At 52.7% G+C, this 19,176-nt stretch overlaps 11 protein-coding genes across 11 annotated transcripts in view; 6 read left to right on the top strand and 5 right to left on the bottom strand.

The window, feature by feature from the left end:
- GUITHDRAFT_160179 (hypothetical protein) overlaps positions 1-598 on the bottom strand; it is a gene marked incomplete at its 3' end in the record, with an annotated part of 6,477 nt that extends 5,879 nt beyond the window's left edge. Inside the window, exon 1 of the mRNA XM_005822794.1 lies at positions 52-598. Coding sequence (XP_005822851.1) covers positions 52-577 — 526 coding nt within the window. The 5' untranslated portion in view covers positions 578-598. The remainder of the gene's footprint in view (positions 1-51) is intronic.
- Positions 599-1,924: 1,326 nt separating this feature from the next.
- Positions 1,925-2,613, top strand: GUITHDRAFT_118017 (hypothetical protein; the record flags this gene model as incomplete). The annotated part of the gene is made up of 7 exons (XM_005822793.1): positions 1,925-2,004; positions 2,058-2,115; positions 2,161-2,226; positions 2,273-2,334; positions 2,380-2,420; positions 2,479-2,512; positions 2,562-2,613. The coding sequence occupies 7 exons, from the start codon at positions 1,925-1,927 to the stop codon at positions 2,611-2,613; spliced, it is 393 nt and encodes a 130-aa protein (XP_005822850.1).
- Positions 2,614-2,634: 21 nt separating this feature from the next.
- GUITHDRAFT_146213 (hypothetical protein) lies at positions 2,635-5,730 on the bottom strand (the record flags this gene model as incomplete). Its single annotated transcript, XM_005822792.1, has 4 exons — positions 2,635-4,317; positions 4,363-4,475; positions 4,550-4,655; positions 4,726-5,730. 4 exons carry the CDS (start codon positions 5,728-5,730, stop codon positions 2,635-2,637), a joined length of 2,907 nt encoding a protein of 968 aa, XP_005822849.1.
- Positions 5,731-6,196: 466 nt separating this feature from the next.
- On the top strand, positions 6,197-7,128 carry GUITHDRAFT_118015 (hypothetical protein; the record flags this gene model as incomplete). Its single annotated transcript, XM_005822791.1, has 4 exons — positions 6,197-6,249; positions 6,315-6,425; positions 6,482-6,752; positions 6,808-7,128. 4 exons carry the CDS (start codon positions 6,197-6,199, stop codon positions 7,126-7,128), a joined length of 756 nt encoding a protein of 251 aa, XP_005822848.1.
- Positions 7,129-7,281: 153 nt separating this feature from the next.
- GUITHDRAFT_118014 (hypothetical protein) lies at positions 7,282-8,144 on the bottom strand (the record flags this gene model as incomplete). Its single annotated transcript, XM_005822790.1, has 2 exons — positions 7,282-7,746; positions 7,797-8,144. The coding sequence occupies 2 exons, from the start codon at positions 8,142-8,144 to the stop codon at positions 7,282-7,284; spliced, it is 813 nt and encodes a 270-aa protein (XP_005822847.1).
- Positions 8,145-8,384: 240 nt separating this feature from the next.
- On the top strand, positions 8,385-9,383 carry GUITHDRAFT_118013 (hypothetical protein; the record flags this gene model as incomplete). The annotated part of the gene is made up of 5 exons (XM_005822789.1): positions 8,385-8,500; positions 8,942-9,017; positions 9,113-9,177; positions 9,253-9,282; positions 9,332-9,383. 5 exons carry the CDS (start codon positions 8,385-8,387, stop codon positions 9,381-9,383), a joined length of 339 nt encoding a protein of 112 aa, XP_005822846.1.
- A 96-nt stretch (positions 9,384-9,479) lies between these two features.
- GUITHDRAFT_146211 (hypothetical protein) lies at positions 9,480-11,337 on the bottom strand (the record flags this gene model as incomplete). Its single annotated transcript, XM_005822788.1, has 11 exons — positions 9,480-9,592; positions 9,656-9,684; positions 9,737-10,065; positions 10,113-10,161; positions 10,376-10,485; positions 10,519-10,608; positions 10,682-10,755; positions 10,819-10,897; positions 10,947-10,994; positions 11,046-11,128; positions 11,172-11,337. 11 exons carry the CDS (start codon positions 11,335-11,337, stop codon positions 9,480-9,482), a joined length of 1,170 nt encoding a protein of 389 aa, XP_005822845.1.
- Positions 11,338-12,202: 865 nt separating this feature from the next.
- Positions 12,203-13,327, bottom strand: GUITHDRAFT_118011 (hypothetical protein; the record flags this gene model as incomplete). The annotated part of the gene is made up of 9 exons (XM_005822787.1): positions 12,203-12,246; positions 12,293-12,343; positions 12,389-12,518; positions 12,578-12,657; positions 12,713-12,734; positions 12,789-12,836; positions 12,887-12,932; positions 12,986-13,049; positions 13,273-13,327. The coding sequence occupies 9 exons, from the start codon at positions 13,325-13,327 to the stop codon at positions 12,203-12,205; spliced, it is 540 nt and encodes a 179-aa protein (XP_005822844.1).
- A 683-nt stretch (positions 13,328-14,010) lies between these two features.
- GUITHDRAFT_79402 (hypothetical protein) lies at positions 14,011-14,220 on the top strand (the record flags this gene model as incomplete). Its single annotated transcript, XM_005822786.1, has 1 exon — positions 14,011-14,220. A coding segment is annotated over one exon (210 nt), but the record flags the coding sequence as incomplete, so codon positions are not given.
- Positions 14,221-14,522: 302 nt separating this feature from the next.
- On the top strand, positions 14,523-15,857 carry GUITHDRAFT_79406 (hypothetical protein; the record flags this gene model as incomplete). Its single annotated transcript, XM_005822785.1, has 1 exon — positions 14,523-15,857. The coding sequence occupies one exon, from the start codon at positions 14,523-14,525 to the stop codon at positions 15,855-15,857; it is 1,335 nt and encodes a 444-aa protein (XP_005822842.1).
- A 1,395-nt stretch (positions 15,858-17,252) lies between these two features.
- On the top strand, positions 17,253-19,097 carry GUITHDRAFT_118009 (hypothetical protein; the record flags this gene model as incomplete). The annotated part of the gene is made up of 8 exons (XM_005822784.1): positions 17,253-17,406; positions 17,452-17,532; positions 17,586-17,694; positions 17,797-17,879; positions 17,931-18,004; positions 18,055-18,075; positions 18,130-18,169; positions 18,829-19,097. The coding sequence occupies 8 exons, from the start codon at positions 17,253-17,255 to the stop codon at positions 19,095-19,097; spliced, it is 831 nt and encodes a 276-aa protein (XP_005822841.1).
- Positions 19,098-19,176: the final 79 nt, after the last annotated feature.

The raw sequence follows: 19,176 nt of genomic DNA, 5'->3' as shown, positions 1-19,176 counted from the left end.
CCACAAGCATACATCATCTCGTCTCAAACTATCCTCCGCCTCCTCCCTCACCAATGAAGAGAGTACATCCGGTCCCGAACCCAGAGTAGACGAGGATGGCAGCGAACAGCTCGGGGTAGATGGAGTAGAGGATGGTGGAGAACGAGGCAAGGTCAATGATGGAAGTCAGCAGGGTAATGGAAAAATCAAGGCTGACGCGCGTGAAAGCTCGGGCATCTTCCGCTATCCTCTGATCTGGGTTGTCGATCTCCGACTTAGTCTCGAGCTCGTAGAAGTTTCTCCTCGCCTCGAACATGTCCAGGATCCTCTTCGTCATCCAAGATCGCCACTCCATCGCAAGCTTGTCCCTGTAGAACTTGTACAGCACTGACACCGGCGTCCCCCCTGCTAGCGCCAGCACGTACTTCTGCAGGAGAGGGTAGAAGTTGTCGGCATTCTTGCTGCTCAGCGCCGTCCAGAAGTCTCTGCCGAGGTACGAGAACCCAACGGACACCCCGCTGTTGAGGAGGGTGAAGCCGATGACGACAGCCAGCAGGACTCGTGCAGATTTCTCCTCCTTGAAGTAGGGCATTGCCATCTTGGCGAACAGCGCTCCTTGCTTCTTCACCATGTCAAGGCTCACCTGGAAGTCCTCGACTGATTCTGGTTTCCGGGTCGGCATCTGCTGCGCTCTTACAGTGACGATGCCGCATCCTCGTCTGCCAGTTGACTTCCTGTGCAGCGCTAACTTGCACGGCGCAAGGCCCAGGGCGGACGGGTGGAAGCACAGGGCCTGCTGCAGAAGGAGCGCGAAGAAGATGGAGGAGACGAGGAGCGATCTCCGAGATGTCTCGGTGTACCTCATGGTTCGGACGAGTCTGTTAGAACGAAGCCTCGTGTTCACTTCTCGTCTTTTCCCGAGTTGCAATGACCTGTCTTACCCTGCAAACAGCTCTGCCTCGATTGGTTATCTTGTCTCGTCTCGTCTCGTCTCGTCCTGGTCTTGACTTCTCCCGTTCTTTGCTGTCCTCTATCCTCTCCTGCTCTTCCTCCTGCTCCTTCTCCTGCTCTTCCTCCTGCTCCTCCTCCTCCCTTGCCTTAGCCTGTTGCGCAAGGCCCCGACGGTTCCTTATATGGCTGTGGGTTGTAAAAAATGTGCTACAGAAAAGGCAGGGATAAAGTGGTCCCATATAAATTTCCCATAAAATTGTAATAAAATCAAAGGGAATGGCAATCATTGCAATAAATTCTACCTGGACAACATGGCTGCAATAAATACAGCAATAAAACTCCTTGGGCATGGCGAGATGGCGCGCGTGTGTTGGAAGTTCGAATCCGACCAAGGTGAAGACAACAACTGATGAATGAGAAGGATGTGAAGACATGATAACAACTGATGGTTGGGAGAGATGTGAAGATATGATAACAACTGATGGCTGGGAGAGGGAGAGAGAGGGTTATCATGAGAAAGAGAGAGAGAGAGAGAGAGAGAGAGAGAGAGAGAGAGAGAGAGAGAGAGAGAGAGAGAGAGAGAGAGAGAGAGAGAGAGAGAGAGGATAACAGTGCACTTTGACTCTTATATGCATCACATGATACCATTTGACATGTTGTGATGCCAGATATCTGCTGTGAGGGAAGCCCTTGTTGCTTGCTTTCCCGATGCTGAGATCGAGGTGAACGGGATCCTCCCCATTCCCATTCCTATTCCAACATTCTCCATTCTCCTCCCCTCCCCTCCCTAGCTCTTCTACTCCCTCCCCTCCCTTCTCCTCTCCTCCCGTCTCTTCTACTGTTCTCCCTTCCTCCCCTTCCCTCCCTGCTGCCTGCTGCTGACTTGAAAATCTGTAGGTTGATGGCAAGTCAGCTCCCAGTGGAGTTGCGGATCAGCCCATGACGGACGCAGAGACAAGAGCGGCGAGCACGGCAGTCCTTGCGAAGATGAAGCATGGCTGACGAGAAGCAGGGGGCTGAGAATCGTGCGAGATTCCTGGCGACACATGAGAAAGGATACGATTTGTATGCGGGGTGAGGAAAAGACAGGGAGGAAGGAGGGGGGAGGGGCTGATGAGGAGGGGCAGGCTGGAGGGAGGCATCGTGGAGGAGGAAGGAAAGCTGATCTGCTTCGCCTGGATGTTTGTAGGATGAAGACTGGAGGGAGCAGAACGTCTCAAGTCTTGTCAGGTCTTGTCGGCAAAGGACGGCAAGGTTGGTAGCGCAAGAACAGCCACATTTGAGCTGCCGGAGAAAGTGAGCGGATCAACATGGCGGCGACTTTTCTCAGCTGCAGCTGCAGGTAGCAAAGCTTGTACGGGAAGGAGTCGAGCTGGGGGAAGCAGACGACCGGGTGTTTGACCGGTAGACCGCTAGTGCTCTTTGACAAGCTGAGACGTGTGCATGTAGGACAGACTCAAAGCGCAAGGGAGGGACGGTGGGTTACTTGAGTGAGCCGATGAGATTGTTCTCCTTGCCCACATGCTTTGATTGTCATCGGTTGTACAGGCAAGGGGGTGGTTTCAAGAACAGAATACTACAGGTGAGCAGGCTTGCTGCCGCCGTCTGCTGTTGACGAGAGCGTGTCAAAGGCATGCGATGGTCATGGCATTGATCCCTTTCATGAACGAGGAGCTCTACTAGTGATACTCATGATGTTTCATTTCATCCATAGTGAAGAAACCTTGACAAGACCCAACCCTTTCTCTTCACTTTGCTTTCGACGATCCCTGCCTTCTCAAGTTGCTCCACAAAATCCTTCTTCACGTCCACATTCGCGATGCTCTTGGCATAGTAGTCCCAGTCATACTGCGCCGAGAGGATCCACAAGTTGGTAGCATCAACTAGCACGCTGATCCGAGGGTTGTCCGTTGTCCACTTGCGCAAGTTCTTGTCCATAAAGCTGGCGGAGAAAACTTTATGGAGCCTCAATTCGCTATCTGCAACCCTGAACTTTGCAAAGGTGCATTCTTGCTTGTGAAGGAACTTGACAAGGTTGTTGTAGCTCACAACCTTGAAGCCTGTGTTGATTACCTTCTTGACAAACTTGGTCGTCAACTCCGAGTACCTCTCAATGTAGTTCACCAGGAAGCGATCTGCAAGCGCTACGACAAGGAACAACGCTGCCCCGAGCAACAAGGGCTGGTCGTTCCAGCCGTTGGTGTGGTCAGCCAGCCAGGACGGGGCCGAAGTTCCGATCTGAATCCCGAGATGAACTCTATTCACAAGGTCATAGATGAGCGAGGCGAGCAGGGCGACCACGACGACTTTGAGGGAGACGTGGGAAGGTAACAGAACTCTCCCCCGATGGCTCACCATACAGTTCCTGGGCAGCGCCAGAGCCTTTAAGTCCTTGTGGACAGACGACAGCACCTGCTCGTACCTCATCCTTCCCTGGATGTTGGAGACTTCTAGGATGGTCTCGACCTCGTTTTTGGCCCTCAGGAAGACGTTGGCAAGGTCTTCGTACCTGCTCTTGAGGTCCTCGTGATAGGACCGGAGGTTGAGGTACTCGGAAAGGCCCTGATGGAAGCTCATCTTTGACTTCTGATGGCTTTCCCATCTCGAGATCGACTCTGACACGTCATCGAGGCACGTGACGAGGCTCTGGAAGCTGAGAAGCACCTCGTTGAATTGCTGGCGGGACTGCAGAGCCTCCTCCAGCTTCGACACGTCCTGTGACACCATCTTCGACCTGCAGCTCGACAAGAAGTTGTTGATCCCCTTCATCCGAGCATGCAGGCGGCGGACGAATCGGTCAACGACCTTGAGGACAGCATAGTCCAGGATCAGGTACTCCGCCTCCTTGGAGGCAGGACCAGCCAGCAGGATGCCGTTGGAGCCGACGACCACGAGGTCGTGCTGCCCGAGGTCCCTGGCTTCGTACAAGTCCCCTATTAACCTCTCGCAATCAGCCCTGTACGTCAAGTTTCCCATGAAGTCCTTAGCTCTCAGAGGAGGGTCGAGGCGGTCGGCAGTGACGCAGACGTACTTGGCTCTCTTCATCTCCATGCCGGCATAGAGGTTGGACAGCATCTCCTTCTGGAAGCTGTTCAAGAAGCTAGCAGACATCTGACAAGCGTCGTGATGTATGTCCGACATAATGTAGGAGAGCAGGTAAGGAGAGACGTCATCCCACTCGCGATCCTTCACTGCCTCCACTTGTACACCGTGGATGAAGACTCCATTCGCGTTGACGTTCACCCCGAAGTGTTGTTTGCGCTGCTTCTCCCCGACGGCACTCGTTCTGTCTTCCATCTCAAAGTTGACGCACGTCAAGCTCGAGTCGATGATGGTAGATTGCATCTCATACATCTCGCGCGCAAACGAGGAGGTGGTGAATGTATCCTACCTCACAGTCACGACCTTAGAAGCTCTCCTATCCTCCCTCACCTTCCAGTCCACCATGGTACTTTGCGGCGGCAGCGTCTTGAAGACTTTGTACACGCCGTCAAGCTGGGAGATGATGGAGTTGACAAAGTTTGGCCCGGACATGATCCACTCGACTGCACCACAAGTCAACGAAGCCGCGAGTCAAGTCAACGGCAGCAGCGAGTCCAGTCAACTGCAGCAGGCTCACCGAACAGCACAGCAACGCTCGACAGGATGAAGGACTCGGATCGATAGTCCACAACTTGGTCTTGCCAATGCGGGCAGAGCTGGGCAAGCTCCGAGTTGTCGGAAAGCTATGAAAAGTTTCAGACGAACCTCCCGCTATTCAGAACAAACAAGAACCGGTTTCTCCGAGGATCTCACACTGACTGGGATGTAAGGGCTGGTTACGTATGAGATGCGTTCTATCTCTGTAATCAACGACTCCCTCTCCGACCCGTCCACTTGGCGGATGTAGATCTTATCCCCCCGCAGCGAGAAGTTGGCAAGGGATGAAACCACGTCAGAGATGCTCGCGCTCTCCGGCGCGTTAAAGGTCTGTCGCACGAAGGCGTCTACCTCTTCTCTCAGCTCGTCGGGAGTCTCCTGCAAGAACTTTTCTCCTCTCGCTGACGCCCTATAGCTGCTGTAGCTCCAGCCCTCCTCCGTAGGGAATCTGATCACCTCAAGGTAACTCGCGCTGCACAGTTCGTACAGGATGAGCTTGACTTCTTTCGGCAGCTTCAGCCAGAGGTCGATCGTCTTGCCCTTGTCTTCCCTCATCCGCACCAGGCATGGACTCACCAGCATCGTGAAGAGACCGTGAGCGACGGCTTCGAACGAGAGGATGTCCAAGAACTGATCGTTCACCCACGAGTGTGCGTCTACTTCACTGCTCGATTCGCTCGCAAGAAGAGAGACGAGGTACAGCATTCTTGCATGATTCACTGACCACTTCCCCTCCTTGGTTCTTTGCCACTCCCCCTCATGCCTTGCATCATGGGCTAGACGGTTGACCCATTCCTCGCTTTGCCGCAGGTACATGTTATGGTGGATTGGAGCGAGAAGAGCCCCTTGATCGGACCCAGCCTTGTTCTCCTCAGCAGGGCCAGGAGACAACAGCTCTGGGTCAATGCCAGCGCCTGGCAGAGGAAGGCTGGACAAGACATTGGATGCCTCGTTGGAAGACTTCGGCGCCTGCTCGTCCGAGCTCTGGTCTTCGCGTCCTTGCAGCAGCGCCCTTGGGCTCTGAACGGGCGAGGAAGGAAACGAATCGAGGATGAAAGCATGCTCTTCCTTGTCTACGTTCTTCACAAGATACGCAGGTTTCTCCGATTGCAGGGTCTCGAAGGTATCTTTGAACCCCGCCTCCTCCTTCTCGTCTGCCATGCTTGATATACTTCGCTCAGGCTTACTGGCACCCTCAGGCTCAGCAGTGATGATGACAGTGGTGTCACTGAGTCAGGCTTCAGGCTTCAAGACTGCATGGGCAGGTGCTCCAGCTCTCACGCTCTTCTTTCCCCGCTGCGCATCAGCAGCAGGACAGGTCGCCCGGGCCTTCGCTCCTTCATTCTCGCATTGCCTGGGTATGATCAGGGCCTATCCGTTGACAGGGCCTGAGGTTGGGCCCCGAGCCCGCCGGGCCCGGGAAACTGAACTAACTGACCGGCTCGGATGTGGTCGGAGTAGGCGAAGAGCCGCGATGGTGCGGCTGTATGGAGCAGTGGAGGCAGCAGGGACGATGGAGAACTGCGAGGATGCAGAGCTGCTGACAAGCATCAGAAGGAGGAGATCGTTGCCAAGCAGACCCTTCCGGTATCTTGCAGTCAGTCTTGCAGTCCTGGCGGTGGTCGCAATGCTAGCACTCGCCGGCATGGCAGGACGCGGACGTCAAACGTCGTTGATGGGGTGAGAGTTCGGATGTTGCCCTTGATCTGTCCTGCTGCTCCTCATGTCTGACTTGATTGCTGTAGCTTGTACTATCTAGGATGGCCCAACCAATGGGTATGGGCAGACATCCCTCGATCTGAACTGCGAGCACCAGCTTGGGACGGGGCTGGGGCCGGAGGCGACACTGGAGCAAGGTAAACATGCATCCGTCTTGAGTGCTGGGCAGGAACATACTGAAATGATTGTGAAGATACCACTGGAAAGCAAACTCCTTCTCCCCGATTCGTCAGCGTTCCATCGAGATTGCATTCACGCACGATCATTCCAGTATGGCCAACTGGTGGAATGACACAGCGTTTTCTCTCGGCGACTCTGGTCCCTACTGGGTGAAAGGAGCACGCGTTGGATACAATTCGTCAAGCTCCTTCGGAGATCTTGGGTGGGTCAAGAACCCTTTCAAGGGCCTCGTTCCCAACCCGTACGCGATGCCCGAGATGAAGGAAACGCTGCCCGCTGTGAGTGTGAAACTGCAACTGAGATTGTGCTCCTTGTATGGTGACTTGTCTTCTCTTACAGATGGAAGATCCTCTGCAGTATTGGGGAAAGATCTTTCCGGTGTATAAGGGATATTCGTCCAACCTCTTTGGAAATTCCAGCGCAGAAGGCGAGGAGGAGGCGGCGGAGGGGGAGGGCGAGGCTCAGCCTGCAGAGCAAGAAGAGGCTTCGCCCGAGGAGGCGCAGGAGGAAGAGAACCTGCCACCAGCACGTGTGTTCGGAAGCGAGAACCCAATGATCTTCGGAGACCTCGAGCCTGTGGGTGGATTTGCGCATATTCCGTTGCAATTCAAACCTGCTCGTTGGTATCGTCGGAGATACTCGTCATTCCGAAAGTTCTAGGTGCGGAACAAGCGAAAGCAGGTCTTGCCTCGAATCCTCATCAGGAAGATTGGGTGGAAGCACGAGTGATTTGTTACTGTTGCTGCTAATTGGAGACATGTGTACATTTTAAGATAATTTACTGCTCATAGAATTCGAACTCGAAGATCTGCCCTAGGTACTTGTCTGATCCTCCTGTCTTCTCTTGTTGCGCTTTCGAGGCCTGGCTTGTAATCCTTCTCGAGTGGAGTCAGCGTTCGCAGATGTGGGCTCCTCATCGGGTACAACAATCGCTCCTTGCTCCATCGAGGATGGGAGGGCATGTTGCTGATCGTCTTGCCTTGCTGCTGTGGTGGCAGTCGGAGAATCTGAGTCCGAGGTGTGATAGTCGTCATCCCTAGGCAACTTGCGCTCCAGCCATTGTTCGATCTCGCTCTTGTGCTTGTTGAGCTTTGTCACCGCCCCTCGAACTATTTGCTTCTTGTCTTGTTTGGACCTCTTCTCGAGAGAATCTTTCTCGCTTTTCAAGGTTTCGATGAGTCTTTTGTACTGGGCTTCTTCGGATTTCAAACTTTTGAGTTCGCCTTGCTTCTTTGCTAATTGACATTCGAGCATTTCCATCAAATGAATAGAAGGAGTCTGAACATAATCGTAAGACCACCATTCGAACCTTGCAAGACATTCAAAACCTGAGTGGGGAGTTTGTTCAAGACAAATGGAGCACTCAACTTGGCTGTGATGAAGCCCACGGCTTGTTTCCAACTCACAACCAGGGAGGCGTCATTGGTTTTATGAACATTCACAGTCATCTTGACTTCTTCCAGCTTCTCATGCTTGTTTGACCCAATGAAGAATTTACCATCCTCTTCTCGACATTTCCCTGTCAAACAACAGCAAACAATATTAGCCCATGCCTTCTCCTTGATGGGCGCCTTGTCTTCTTTCAAACTGAGAAATTCTGTGGCGAACAAAATTTGGGTGAGGAAGTCACAGAACCAATTTAATGACCACCTCTCGCTGTTAGAGGCAACCTCCATGCTCCGAGCCCGTTGGTCAAGAACAAGGACATGGAAGGCTGGTCTTTGGTTGTCTCGTCAAAAAAGCACCCATCGGGCATCTCAAATCCTCCTTTCATCTCCACGCTCAACATGAACCATCCATCATCTTGACTGCAAGTACAGAACAATAGGTAAGCTCCAGATGAAGAAAACCAAGTTGAGGAACAGATCAAATAAAGTGGCAAGAGTACAAAGGATTTGCTCGATACACTGAAACAGATGGACAGGGAGATAAGGAGGAGAGATACTGACAAAGAGGAGAATGGCGGGGAGAGGAGGGCAAGGAAGATAAGAGCTGGAGGAGAAGAGCTGGATGAGGTCGAAGCACGCGAGAGGTCGCCGACATACCTTGAGGGCACTTCAGTAAAGTACTGCATAAAATCGAGTAGTGCACCGCCCCTCCTAGCAAGCTATCAAGTTCTTTTTTGTTCTTTTTTATTTTTCTTTCTTTTTTCCTCTTTTACAGTCCTTGCCTGTTCTATATCCGGCGACCGTTGAAACGGAAAGTCAAGGCAAAATGTGAGCAGAGCGGCTCTGCGCTGCTGACTTGCAGGCTCCTGATATCCTCCTCTCCCTCCTCTCCCTCCTCTCCCTCCTCTCCCTCCTCTCCCTCCTCTCCCTCCTCTCCCTCCTCTCCCTCCTCTCCCTCCTCTCCCTCCTCCTCTCTCGCTCCTCAGTCGGGCCTACCCTGAATCTACCGAGGGCCCGTGATTGAGACGGGACTGCCTTTGAGGGCGGAGGCTAACTAGAGACTGACTTGTCCCTTATTGCAACAGGTTTCAGGACATCCGCAAGGCCAACGAGCTCTTCGAGTTTGACAACTCGTCTTCTGCTACTCAGACTAGCGAGCTTGTAAGTGTATTGATGTACTCACCTAACTACAAGCAGCAATCATCATGACTTGCACATGCGATCTCGTTGAAGGATGATGAATTGGTTTCCTTCAGGTTGGATGCACAACGGGAGTCAGCCCCGCTCAGCCTGGTTACCATCACAAAGTTTGCTACAACCCGTGAGCGTCTCGTCCTCGTCTCAATACTCATCCTCAGCATCCTCCTGATCTCTCATTTTGACTCTTTCAATTCAGGGTGCCCTGGCAGTGGTACAATGGTAACAAGTGAGTTGCTCTCTTGCAACGATAGGCGGGATCTTGACCTTTCTTGCAGCTATCACTACGCTGCTCCTGCCGGTGATGCCAATGCCGTGGCATATGCTTAAAGAACGAGGACATTTGTAATCACTGCAGAATAGATGCCGAAAAACGATGAGTCGTCTCAAAGTGTTGTTCATACCATACGGCGCAGCAGCGCAGCATTATGTATCTTGAGAGCCAAAAGTTCTGCATGCAGGTTTGGTTCCTCCGATGAGCCCGATGATCGTAGACTGTCCTCTTTCGTCTTTCCATGCCAGGTGCTGCTGCGTAAAACCTGTCAAAGGACGGCAGCACAGTATCTATAACAACTTCATGCCCGTCGGTCGTTCATTCTCACTGCGAAATTGCCCAACTGTCAGGTACTTCCTGCAAATAGCGTGAGCAACAATAACCCTCACGTGCCTGTTGTCTCCTTCACCTTTCTGTTCCTCGCTGAGAAGCAAGGACGATTCTGTGGTCGCTCCTTGCAGGAATGTCCTTCCTCAAGGAAAATGCAGGTTGTAGAGGCGCTTGCGATGAGGTTTGATGCCCTTCAACGACGGTCTCGTATTTCTTGAGTGTGAGGGAAGCTTGCAAGTCGCGCAAGTCTTGGGAGAGTTTTGAGTTTTCGCTCATGATTGCTTTTAACATGTTCCACAGGTCTTGCAGAGAATTCGTCTTGCCGTCATCGACGATCTTCTTGTTCAAGAGATCATAAAGCTTCTGCAGCTCAAGCTTCAGGGACTCGATCTCCTTGTGGTGGAGCTCCTGTGTAGCAGACATGAGCGTTCAGGCTCCGATTCCTTTCAGCTCACCGATATCTCCTTGACCAGCTGCATCTCCGCCAGCTGCGCCCTTGTCTTCCTGAGCTCTTCGTACAAATTTTCACCCTACGATGAGGATGAGGAGCGATGGGAGGAGATCGAAGGTCATAGCCGCACACTAACAATCTTTGGAGATCTCTGCTCCATACCTTAGACATGAACGAATCCGACAGGTTGTCCGAACTCCGTCCGAGTTGGTCATTTTCAATTTGAGACTGGGACATATCTATGTCAACAAAGCATGGTCATCTCACTTGCGAGCAAGTGCCTGCAGCATCAAAAGCTGCTCCTCGATGGCTGAGAGGTTCTCCAACGCTTCTGCCCTAGTACCATCCACAGCAGTGATTGAGTGCATCGTATCCTGCTGTACCAGCACAAGTTAGTGAGTGCTAACAACCGCCCAAAGCTGATATAGCACTTCTCCATCCTGTTCCTTGTAGTCTGCTGCACGAATCGCCTCCTCAGCCGCAGTCCTCAGGAGATCCACCTGGGATCGAACTCACTGCAGGACTCCCTTGCGCGCCTCGGGAGAATTGCAGAGCCTAGTTCTCTGCTTTCACCTGGTTTGCGAGGCGGAAGTTCACTTCAGCTGTGTTGAGCATCTCATCTATCATCGCGCCGACTCCCAGCTCGTCTGCTCATGAGGACACTCAAGGTTCAGAGGCAGCAGCAGGGCAAGCTGGGGGGCTCGACGCACTCTGATCCACATGAGGCAGGACCGCGAACTTCTCCATGACGTGCAACCGCGCTGAGAGCTCTGCTTCCTTCTGCTTCGCCTGCGCCCCAGCCGTCGTCATGCAGCTGACTCTGGATGGCAAGTCTCACTTGGAAGAGCTGCTCCTCGAGCCTCGCGATCCTCTCCCTCAGCCTTCTCTGCCATCCACGGTTCCGTGAGAAGGCATGCATGCAGCTTCACTGCCGCACCTCCGTCGTCTCGCTCTCCGCCTTGAACGATGAGAAGGCATCTGAAATCTTCCTGATAATCGCAACTGCGTGCTCTACTTCGTCTGCCCCTCCTGTCATCCCCACCCATAGACTTCCGAACAATACCTGCATCCTCCTCCAACTGCACCGTCACCCCCCACCTCTCCCCCACCCCCTCGACCTCGTCCAGGAGCTTCTGCAGATCCCCGCAGGAGCCTCCTGCTCGACCTCGCGGGGCGTACGCCTGCAAGAACTCTTCCTCCCCCCACGCTCCCTGCTCCCTTCCCGCCATCTCTGGTCTGCTCAGGGTTCACTGAACTATCTCATAGTCAGTAGACGGGATTTGATCCTACTCGGGGGCATACAGGAGGGGAGGGGAGGAGGAGATTGTGGAGGTGGCGGGCGGGGATGTTGATCAGAGGGGAGAGAAGATGGCAGAAGAACTTTATGAACACTTTACATCATAGATGGATCTTTATGAACACTTCACATCATAGATGGATCTTTATGAACACTTCACATCATAGATGGATCTTTATGAACACTTTACATCATAGATGAATCTTTTTAAACACTTTACATCATAGATGGATCTTTATGAACACTTTACATCATAGATGGAACTTTATGAACACTTCACATCATAGATGGATCTTTATGAACACTTCACATCATAGATGGATCTTTATGAACACTTCACATCATAGATGGAACTTTATGAACACTTTACATCATAGATGAATCTTTTTAAACACTTTACATCATAGATATGAACACTTTACATCATAGATGAATCTTTTTAAACACTTTACATCATAGATGGATCTTTATGAACACTTCACATCATAGATGGAACTTTATGAACACTTTACATCATCTAGGCTAATCCTCAACCCTACTTACTGCGAGTCCATTGAAACAACTTGATGCCGCTCAGATCCAGTAGACCCTTCCACTGACGAACCATACAGTATTCAGATGAGAATGTTTGCTTGCTTGCAGAAATTCTACTCTACATAAGTTACAGCCATGGTCTTGCTCGCATACGCTCTCTTGCTGCCCCACCTCACCACCATGAGCTCGTTCCCGCAACAAAACATGTTCTCCTGGTTCAAGACAGCAGCATGCCGCTCCTCTGCTCCATGTACATGTCTCAGTCATGCAATCCTGCACCTGCACTGGCTCGACTTGTCGCTCTGCTCTGCTGAAGCATTCACAACCACTCCCGCCCTCATACGTTGTCATACCAGCCATGTCGGAGATTCCCCATGACGTTTCAAGGACATGCTCTTCCCTGCCTGCCTCCGACCTCAGCAACTCCAGGAGCAGCATCGCCTCCCTACCTCCTTCAGCACTGCGACTCTCTGGCTCCTCGCCATCCATCGGAGGACCGGCTGCTCTTACAGCTCGATTCAATACCATGTTTTCGACCTCCTCCTGCTCCTCCTCCCGCCCAGTCTGGCCGCCTGCCTCCTGCAGTAAACAACCTCCTTTCACCACAAGAGCAGAGCGTCTCAGTGCTCCTCCTGTACCGTCATCGCGGGCTCGAGCTTGACGCCAATGTCAGCCGTACGAAGCATTTCTGCATTCTTCTCGTCGTGCGGCCAGTGTTCTGTTGCAGCAGGGACAGGACAGACAGTCAGATGCAGGCGACTAGAGCATCATACTCTCATGACCTCCACCATCCTCCTGCTATCATGCACTGTGAGCATACGACTGGACATGTGATGGAAGAACACTGACCTTGTGGGCTGCCATCTCCATCCTGGGGGAGAAATCGGGGGAAGAAACCTGTCAGTGTCGAGCAATCAATCATGATGAGCATTCTTAGCTTGGGTTACCGAAGGCTCATCGTCCGAATCATCATCTCCCGTCCCCGATGTTGTGCTGCTGTGAGAACATCATGGGAAGCGGCGAACTGTTGCCTCTTCTCGGCACACCTCTCCTCTTCTACGTGGGAGATGTCGTCGTTCTCGGTAGCGTCCGAGCCGTCGCGGCAGTGACCTGGCATGCTAGATCATCGACAGTTCATGTGAACAACACTGTACATTATGCAAGAATGATCACGTCATAAGGCACTATATCTTGCACAACCAACTTTCAAAGACAGATGGAATTTCGAGAGGCTTCAAAGATGTTCAACAAGATCAAAGAAGACGCAGAGCAGGACAAGAATATGTTTACCAACCATCTGCGGCCATGTCTACTACTACACCGTGGCCCCCACCATCGTGGGCCCCAACCTTCTTCACGTCTTCAAGCAACTTCGGCAAGCTGCCCATGCTAGCGCCTTTAGTAATTGATTGAGACGGTAGCCGCCGGGGTCGGGCCGGGGCCCTGCCACTTGAACTTGAAAGGGCCGGACCTCAGTGTCCGGCGCGGTGAGGCGAGGCTACTGGCAGGCACTGGCAGCCTGAGGCTAAGCCTGTGGGCCGCCGGGTCACCTACAGTACTGTAGTATCTCTCATGTGCTCCTCAATTCTGGTTTCAAGCCGTGTGCATTACGCTCGGACTCGGAGAAAAGACAGTACAGCTGAGCGAGAACCAACCCTCATCCGGGCGCGGCCAGGCCCACCGCAGCTCCCGAGTCCGGCACAGGGCCCGCCCGGCCGCGCCGCCGGGCCGTACCGCCCGTGTGCAAACTTCAACGGTTCCGAAGTTCACTCGGCTCCGAGGCTCGCCGTCAAGTGACGTGACAGTGACGGAGTTGCGAGGTAACTAATAATTTCAGCCAACTGAGAGGTCCCCGAGGGGTGGTGTGAAGTTGACAAATCTTTCCAGTGAACTTGGACCTGCGCACCGGTGTCTCAAATGGACCGGGTGGTTGGGTGTGTAAATTGGGGGTAATAGTGTGATGAGAAAGGGGTGAGTGGGGTACAAGAGCTGTCCACCCCACCTGATAGGACCAGTGGGTAGGGTGGTGACTTTTTTAGAGTCAGTTCTGTTCCCTTCTGTGTAGTAAACTCATGGAGGCTATTATTTGATGGACCACCCCGACCCCCCCTCGGACCTCTATTTCCGTCTAAAACAACCCCGTTATTTTTACAAACACCGAGGTCCAACACGGGACTGCGTATGTCGCAGTCGCCTTGTCCCCACCTCAGCCCTTGCCTCGTTGTTTGCTCGTAGCATCCACTGCTTCCATCCTATCTCTCTTCCTCTGGTCTCTATCTGACTTCTCTCTCCTCTTCTTGTCACTCCCTATTGCTGTCACTCTTTGGTTTGCGCTGTCGTCCAACTTTCTACCCTCTGTACAACATTGTCAGGATGGACCAAGCAGCAGTTGGGAGACTTGCGTCGTTTGCAAGGACAGGATTTCGATGGTATCTAGCGTTCATGTTTGCAAGAGCCTCTCGTTTTGTCTTGGTCAGCTGCTGGAAGGCTTGGATACTCAGCAGGATACCTGGCCCCAAGAGTGAATCGTTGTTGTTCGGACAGTTCAACCACCATCGAAGAGGCAATGTCTGTGATAGCTTGATGCGTTATACATTGGACTTTGGGAATATTTGTTGTTACAGGGGGGTTGGTCTTTTGTTCAGAGTCATTGTGAGTGACCCTAAGGCTATCAAGCACATCCTTGTCAGCAAACCATATAGTTTTCCTAAAATGCCGCTTGACTTGTTCTTGATCAGGCGCGCCATCGGAGATGGCCTGCTTGTCGCGGAAGGAAATCAGCATGTTCGGCAGAGAAAACTCATCAGCGAGGCATTTCACTTTGATGCCATATCTCAGATTCATCCTATCTTTGTACAAGCCACAGAAAAGCTGCTGCGCAAATGGGAGAGGCTATGTTCGACAAGGCAAGAGCCAGTGATAGATGCACGAGAAGAGTTCTCTTTTATCACGTTGGATGTCATAGGATTATCGGCATTCGGATTCGATTTCAAAGCCGTGGAGGGGGACTATTCCGAGATCAGGGAGGCGTTCAGAAACATCATCCCTTTGGCGGGGGTCAGTCTAATCTACGTAATCTTGAAGTTTTTCCCATTCGTAGAATATTTACCCCTCCCAGACAACATGATTCGGAACTCCGCAGTGAAGACAATTCAAAATGCAGTGAAGCAGGTAATTGACGAAAGGCTGCACCTGATCGAGAAGGGACAGAAAGTTCCGAAGGACCTCCTGAGTCTCCTCCTGAACACGAGGCAGAGCGCGAGTGAGAAGGAGCGACTGACGGACCAGGAGATCATGAACAACGTACAGACCTTCATGGTGGCCGGGCATGAAACAACAGCCAATGTTCTTTGCTGGACATTCTATCTGCTTTCTGAGAACCCTGAATTCTGTAAGCGGCTACGATCCGAGGTGTGGGAAAAGTTGCAGGGGAAGGCGCCTACTATGAGACAGTTACAAGATAAAGAGCTGCCGCTGCTCTCTGCCACCTGCAGAGAAAGCATGAGGTTGTATCCGGCAGCTCCAATCATTTCCAGGTACTGCAAGGAGGACACGGTTCTAGGGGGCTACTTTGTGCCTTCTGGCACCAGCGTTCTACTATCTCCCTGGGTCCTCGGAAGACACCCTGACCTTTGGGAAAGGCCCAATGACTTCTGGCCAGAGCGATGGCTGGACAACAGCCCAAGGGGTGTTTCAGAGGACAATCCTTTCAAGTGGCTTGCCTTCCTAGCCGGTCCCAGACAGTGTGTAGGACGGGGCTTTGCGGAGAAGGAGCTCATGGTGACCATCGCCCTGATCCTACAGAACTTTGACCTCAAGGTTGACCCATCTTGCGAGCCAGTGACGCCGGTGCATCAGATCACGTTGCGCCCTTCATCGCTGAAGATGAGATTGACCAAGATCACGGGCCCTTTCTGATCAGACGTTTCTTTGCTGTACATTCCTTCGACATGAATAGAGCCCATCACAAGCGAGCAATAGTACCTCATTCTTGCCTTAATACATGTCAACTGTATTGAAGCGAAGCTTCCTCGTTCACACCCGCCCGACTGTCGTGGCACCTGAAGTCGGAAGACTCCGTCGTGCTATTTTGAATTGAATTGAATGCAAAATGACTGGCTGATGCATGGGTTGAAGACATGAGAAGGTTCGAACTGAACAGACACTGTCAGTTCGCTCAAAACTGACCTGTATTCCGATCAGCTTAGCAAGTGTGTTGACTTCAGCTAGATAGGTTGCAAGATTTGGGCGAATCATAGGGCGAAACCCCAACAATTAGATCATAGTAAATGAGCAAGAGTATGGCTCGAGCAGGGACAAGAAAGAACGCAGGCGAGGACAGCGCGAGGTGCATATCAGGACAGAGCATGAAAAAATCGAAGAGGAGGAAGTTAAAAGCAGAGGGTGAAGGTGAAGGATCGGATAGATCAAGGAAGATGTTGGAAGGATTGATTGATGAAGGTATTTGAAGGGAAGGATGAAGCTGAAAATGAAGAGAAGGAAGGGGGGAGAGGGGAAGGAATGACAACAGAAGTAGGCGGGATAGGGCGCAGAGGGAGTGAGGGGAGAGATATCCGAAATAGAACAAAGATGTCAGGAACAAAGATGTCAGGAACAAAGATGTCGTGAACAAAGATGTCAGGAACATAGATGTCAGGAACATAAATGTCAGGAACAAAGTCAGGAACATAGATGTATGCGCGGGTTCTTGTGCGTAGCCCAGTGAAGGAGACAAGGGAAGACGACAGGAGGGTCTGCCTCAGATGCACTCCCTAAGGGCTTGGGGGCAGGTAGGGGTGATAAAATCAGACAAAGGGGTGGGTTATTTTGTCGAGCAAACGCAGGATAATATAGGGGTTCCCCATGAAAGATGGGGGTGGGGGCAAGGAGGGTAAGAGGGTGGTGTGGCAGGGGGTGACGTTACGATGGCGTAAGAGACAGGGGAGGAAACAAATGAGGCTGAGGAGAGGAGGAGAAGGAGAGGAGGAGAAGGAGAGGAGTAGAAGGGGAGAGGAGGAGGGAGAAGGTGAAGATGGAGAGAGCTGGAGGAGGCAGAGAAGACGAGGCAGACGAGATAGGAGAGATGAGCGAAAGCATATCAAAAGAGATGATCAGACAAGCTGTTTGAAGAGAAGCGAAGAGATCACAAGAGATTGGAAGGTCGGGATCACACTTCTAATGCGCTTGTGTTTCAACGATTCGCTTCCGCATTTCTCCCTTTGTTTCATTTGCACATGCTTTGCTCCATCAATCGTAGCATAGCATTTCAGACAGATGTTTTTGCCTGTTTGACGGTTTGCTTTCCGAGCAGAAATGGCGCGGTCGAAGGGATCCGACACGCCACTGTTGAAGAAGGGGAGGTGGCAGAGTCACTACGTGAACGGTCTTCCCTTCACCATCGCGCTCGCAACCTTCGCGCTCGTTGCCGTTGGGGGTGTGATCATGCTGTCGGCCATGCTGGTGTCGGGTGACCGCGCTCTTGACCGCTCGCGCTCTGCTCATGCCATTGCAGGATCGGCAAAGGAGGCGCAGGAGCTCCTTCCTGCAGCTCCTCCTTCTCTGCATAGCAATGTATACGGGGCGAAGCACGAAGGTGGGAAATGGCGTTGGAAAAGAGGGAGGTGGGCGCTGAGAAGTTTGTGGAAGGTGTGGGATTTGCGAATTACGTGGTTGGAAATGCTGTCTCTAGCTTCTGGAAGAAGGAGATGGGAAAGTCTGGACCTAAGAAGATGAGCGATCCTTTCGCTTCCTTCCTGTGAGGAACTGTTGCTCCTCTCCCTCCTTCCCCCCCTTCGTCCTCCTCCTCCTCCTCTTCCTCTTCCTCCCCTTCCTCCTACGCTGAAGACTTTGTGCTCAGGCTTCCAAACAAGCAGAAGAAGTCGCGTGGATCAGCCAGTACGCCGGAGGAAGAGGCAGACGACGCACAGCAGGTCGACGAAGGTGACGTCATCGATTCTGCCTCGCGCCTTCACGCCCTCACTCCCCTTGCAGACCATCAGAGGATCGGTAGGGCTCGCGCTACCAAGGAAGCCATCCGGCATGCCAAGGACGTGGCCGAGTATCACGTGAGCGTCGGGTGACTTGTTGATCCCGGTCAGTGAGTTTGTCTTGGCAGAAGCGCCAGGGATCTGCAGCGGTCGGGCATTGAATCTTGTTGCGTGATGACGACATGCTCGAACGGGTTGTAAAGTATGCTGTTGCCTATAGGTGCTGTGCACGGGGACCAAGAGGTGTGTACATGATAGTTCGGACCACGACGAAGTTGTCGAATAAAACTCTCGCTCATCTCCTCCCTGTTCTTGCGCACGTGTATCTATCTTGCATGCTTGTATTGAGAAGATCCGTCCCTCCTCAACAGCACCACAACAGCCCAACTCTTGTGACTGAAACCTTCCTCTCACCGATTCCTTGTCTTCCTTACACCCCGTTGCTCCCCCCCCCCCTTTCCATTGTCTATGCTTCTCTCCTGCATGTCCTACACTCCTCATCTTCCTCTCCTCCCTCCTTTCCTCCTCATCCTTGCTTTCCTCTTCCCCCCCTTCCCCCCCCCTTACCCCCCACTTCTTCCCCTCCCCCCCCACCCCCCCCCCCGTCCTCCCTCTCGCTTTTCCCTGGTTTCTTCCGGTTCACTTTGTGTTGCCCTGCCGTGTCGGGCCGCATGGCAGTGGGCGGGGGGTGATGGGGGCAGCGACGTCATGGCTGCATGGGGCAAGCAAACGAGTCATGCACGTCGACATGTTCGACTACGACCTGCAGCCGTTCCTGCTGGGGTGGCAGGTGGAGGAGCAGGTGAAGCGGGAGGGACTGTCGAAGAACCACTTCGATTTCAAGCAGATCATAGGCGATCTTAGCCCTTAAGTTGGGAAGGGAGCGAGTGACGGCTGAGCAGGTGTGAGCTTGTTCGGGCATGTGCAGCTGTGCAAGCACAAGAAGTCAGGCGTGTTCGTCGCTGTGAAGTGCATGGCGAAGTCGGAGGTCGTGCGGCTGAAGCAGGTCAGGAGCGTTCTCATGGAAAGAGAGTTAGTCCAGCATTTCAACCATCCCTGCATCGCTCGATCCGCGGGCTCCTTTCAGGACGCTACCATGCTGTACCTGGTCGTCGAGCTCTGCCCGGCTGGGGACTTGTACAACTTGATGCTGAGACAACCATCCAAGTGATCCTCCCTCCTCCCTCCTCCCTCCTCCCTCCTCCCTCCTCCCTCCTTCTCTCTTCCCCCTCCTCCCTCCTCCCTCCTCC

Source organism: Guillardia theta (genome assembly GCF_000315625.1).
Source record: "Guillardia theta CCMP2712 unplaced genomic scaffold GUITHscaffold_119, whole genome shotgun sequence".
Lineage (NCBI taxonomy): Eukaryota > Cryptophyceae > Pyrenomonadales > Geminigeraceae > Guillardia > Guillardia theta.
The sequence above is the reverse complement of the archived record's forward strand: the minus strand, read 5'-3'. Positions and strand labels throughout refer to the sequence as shown.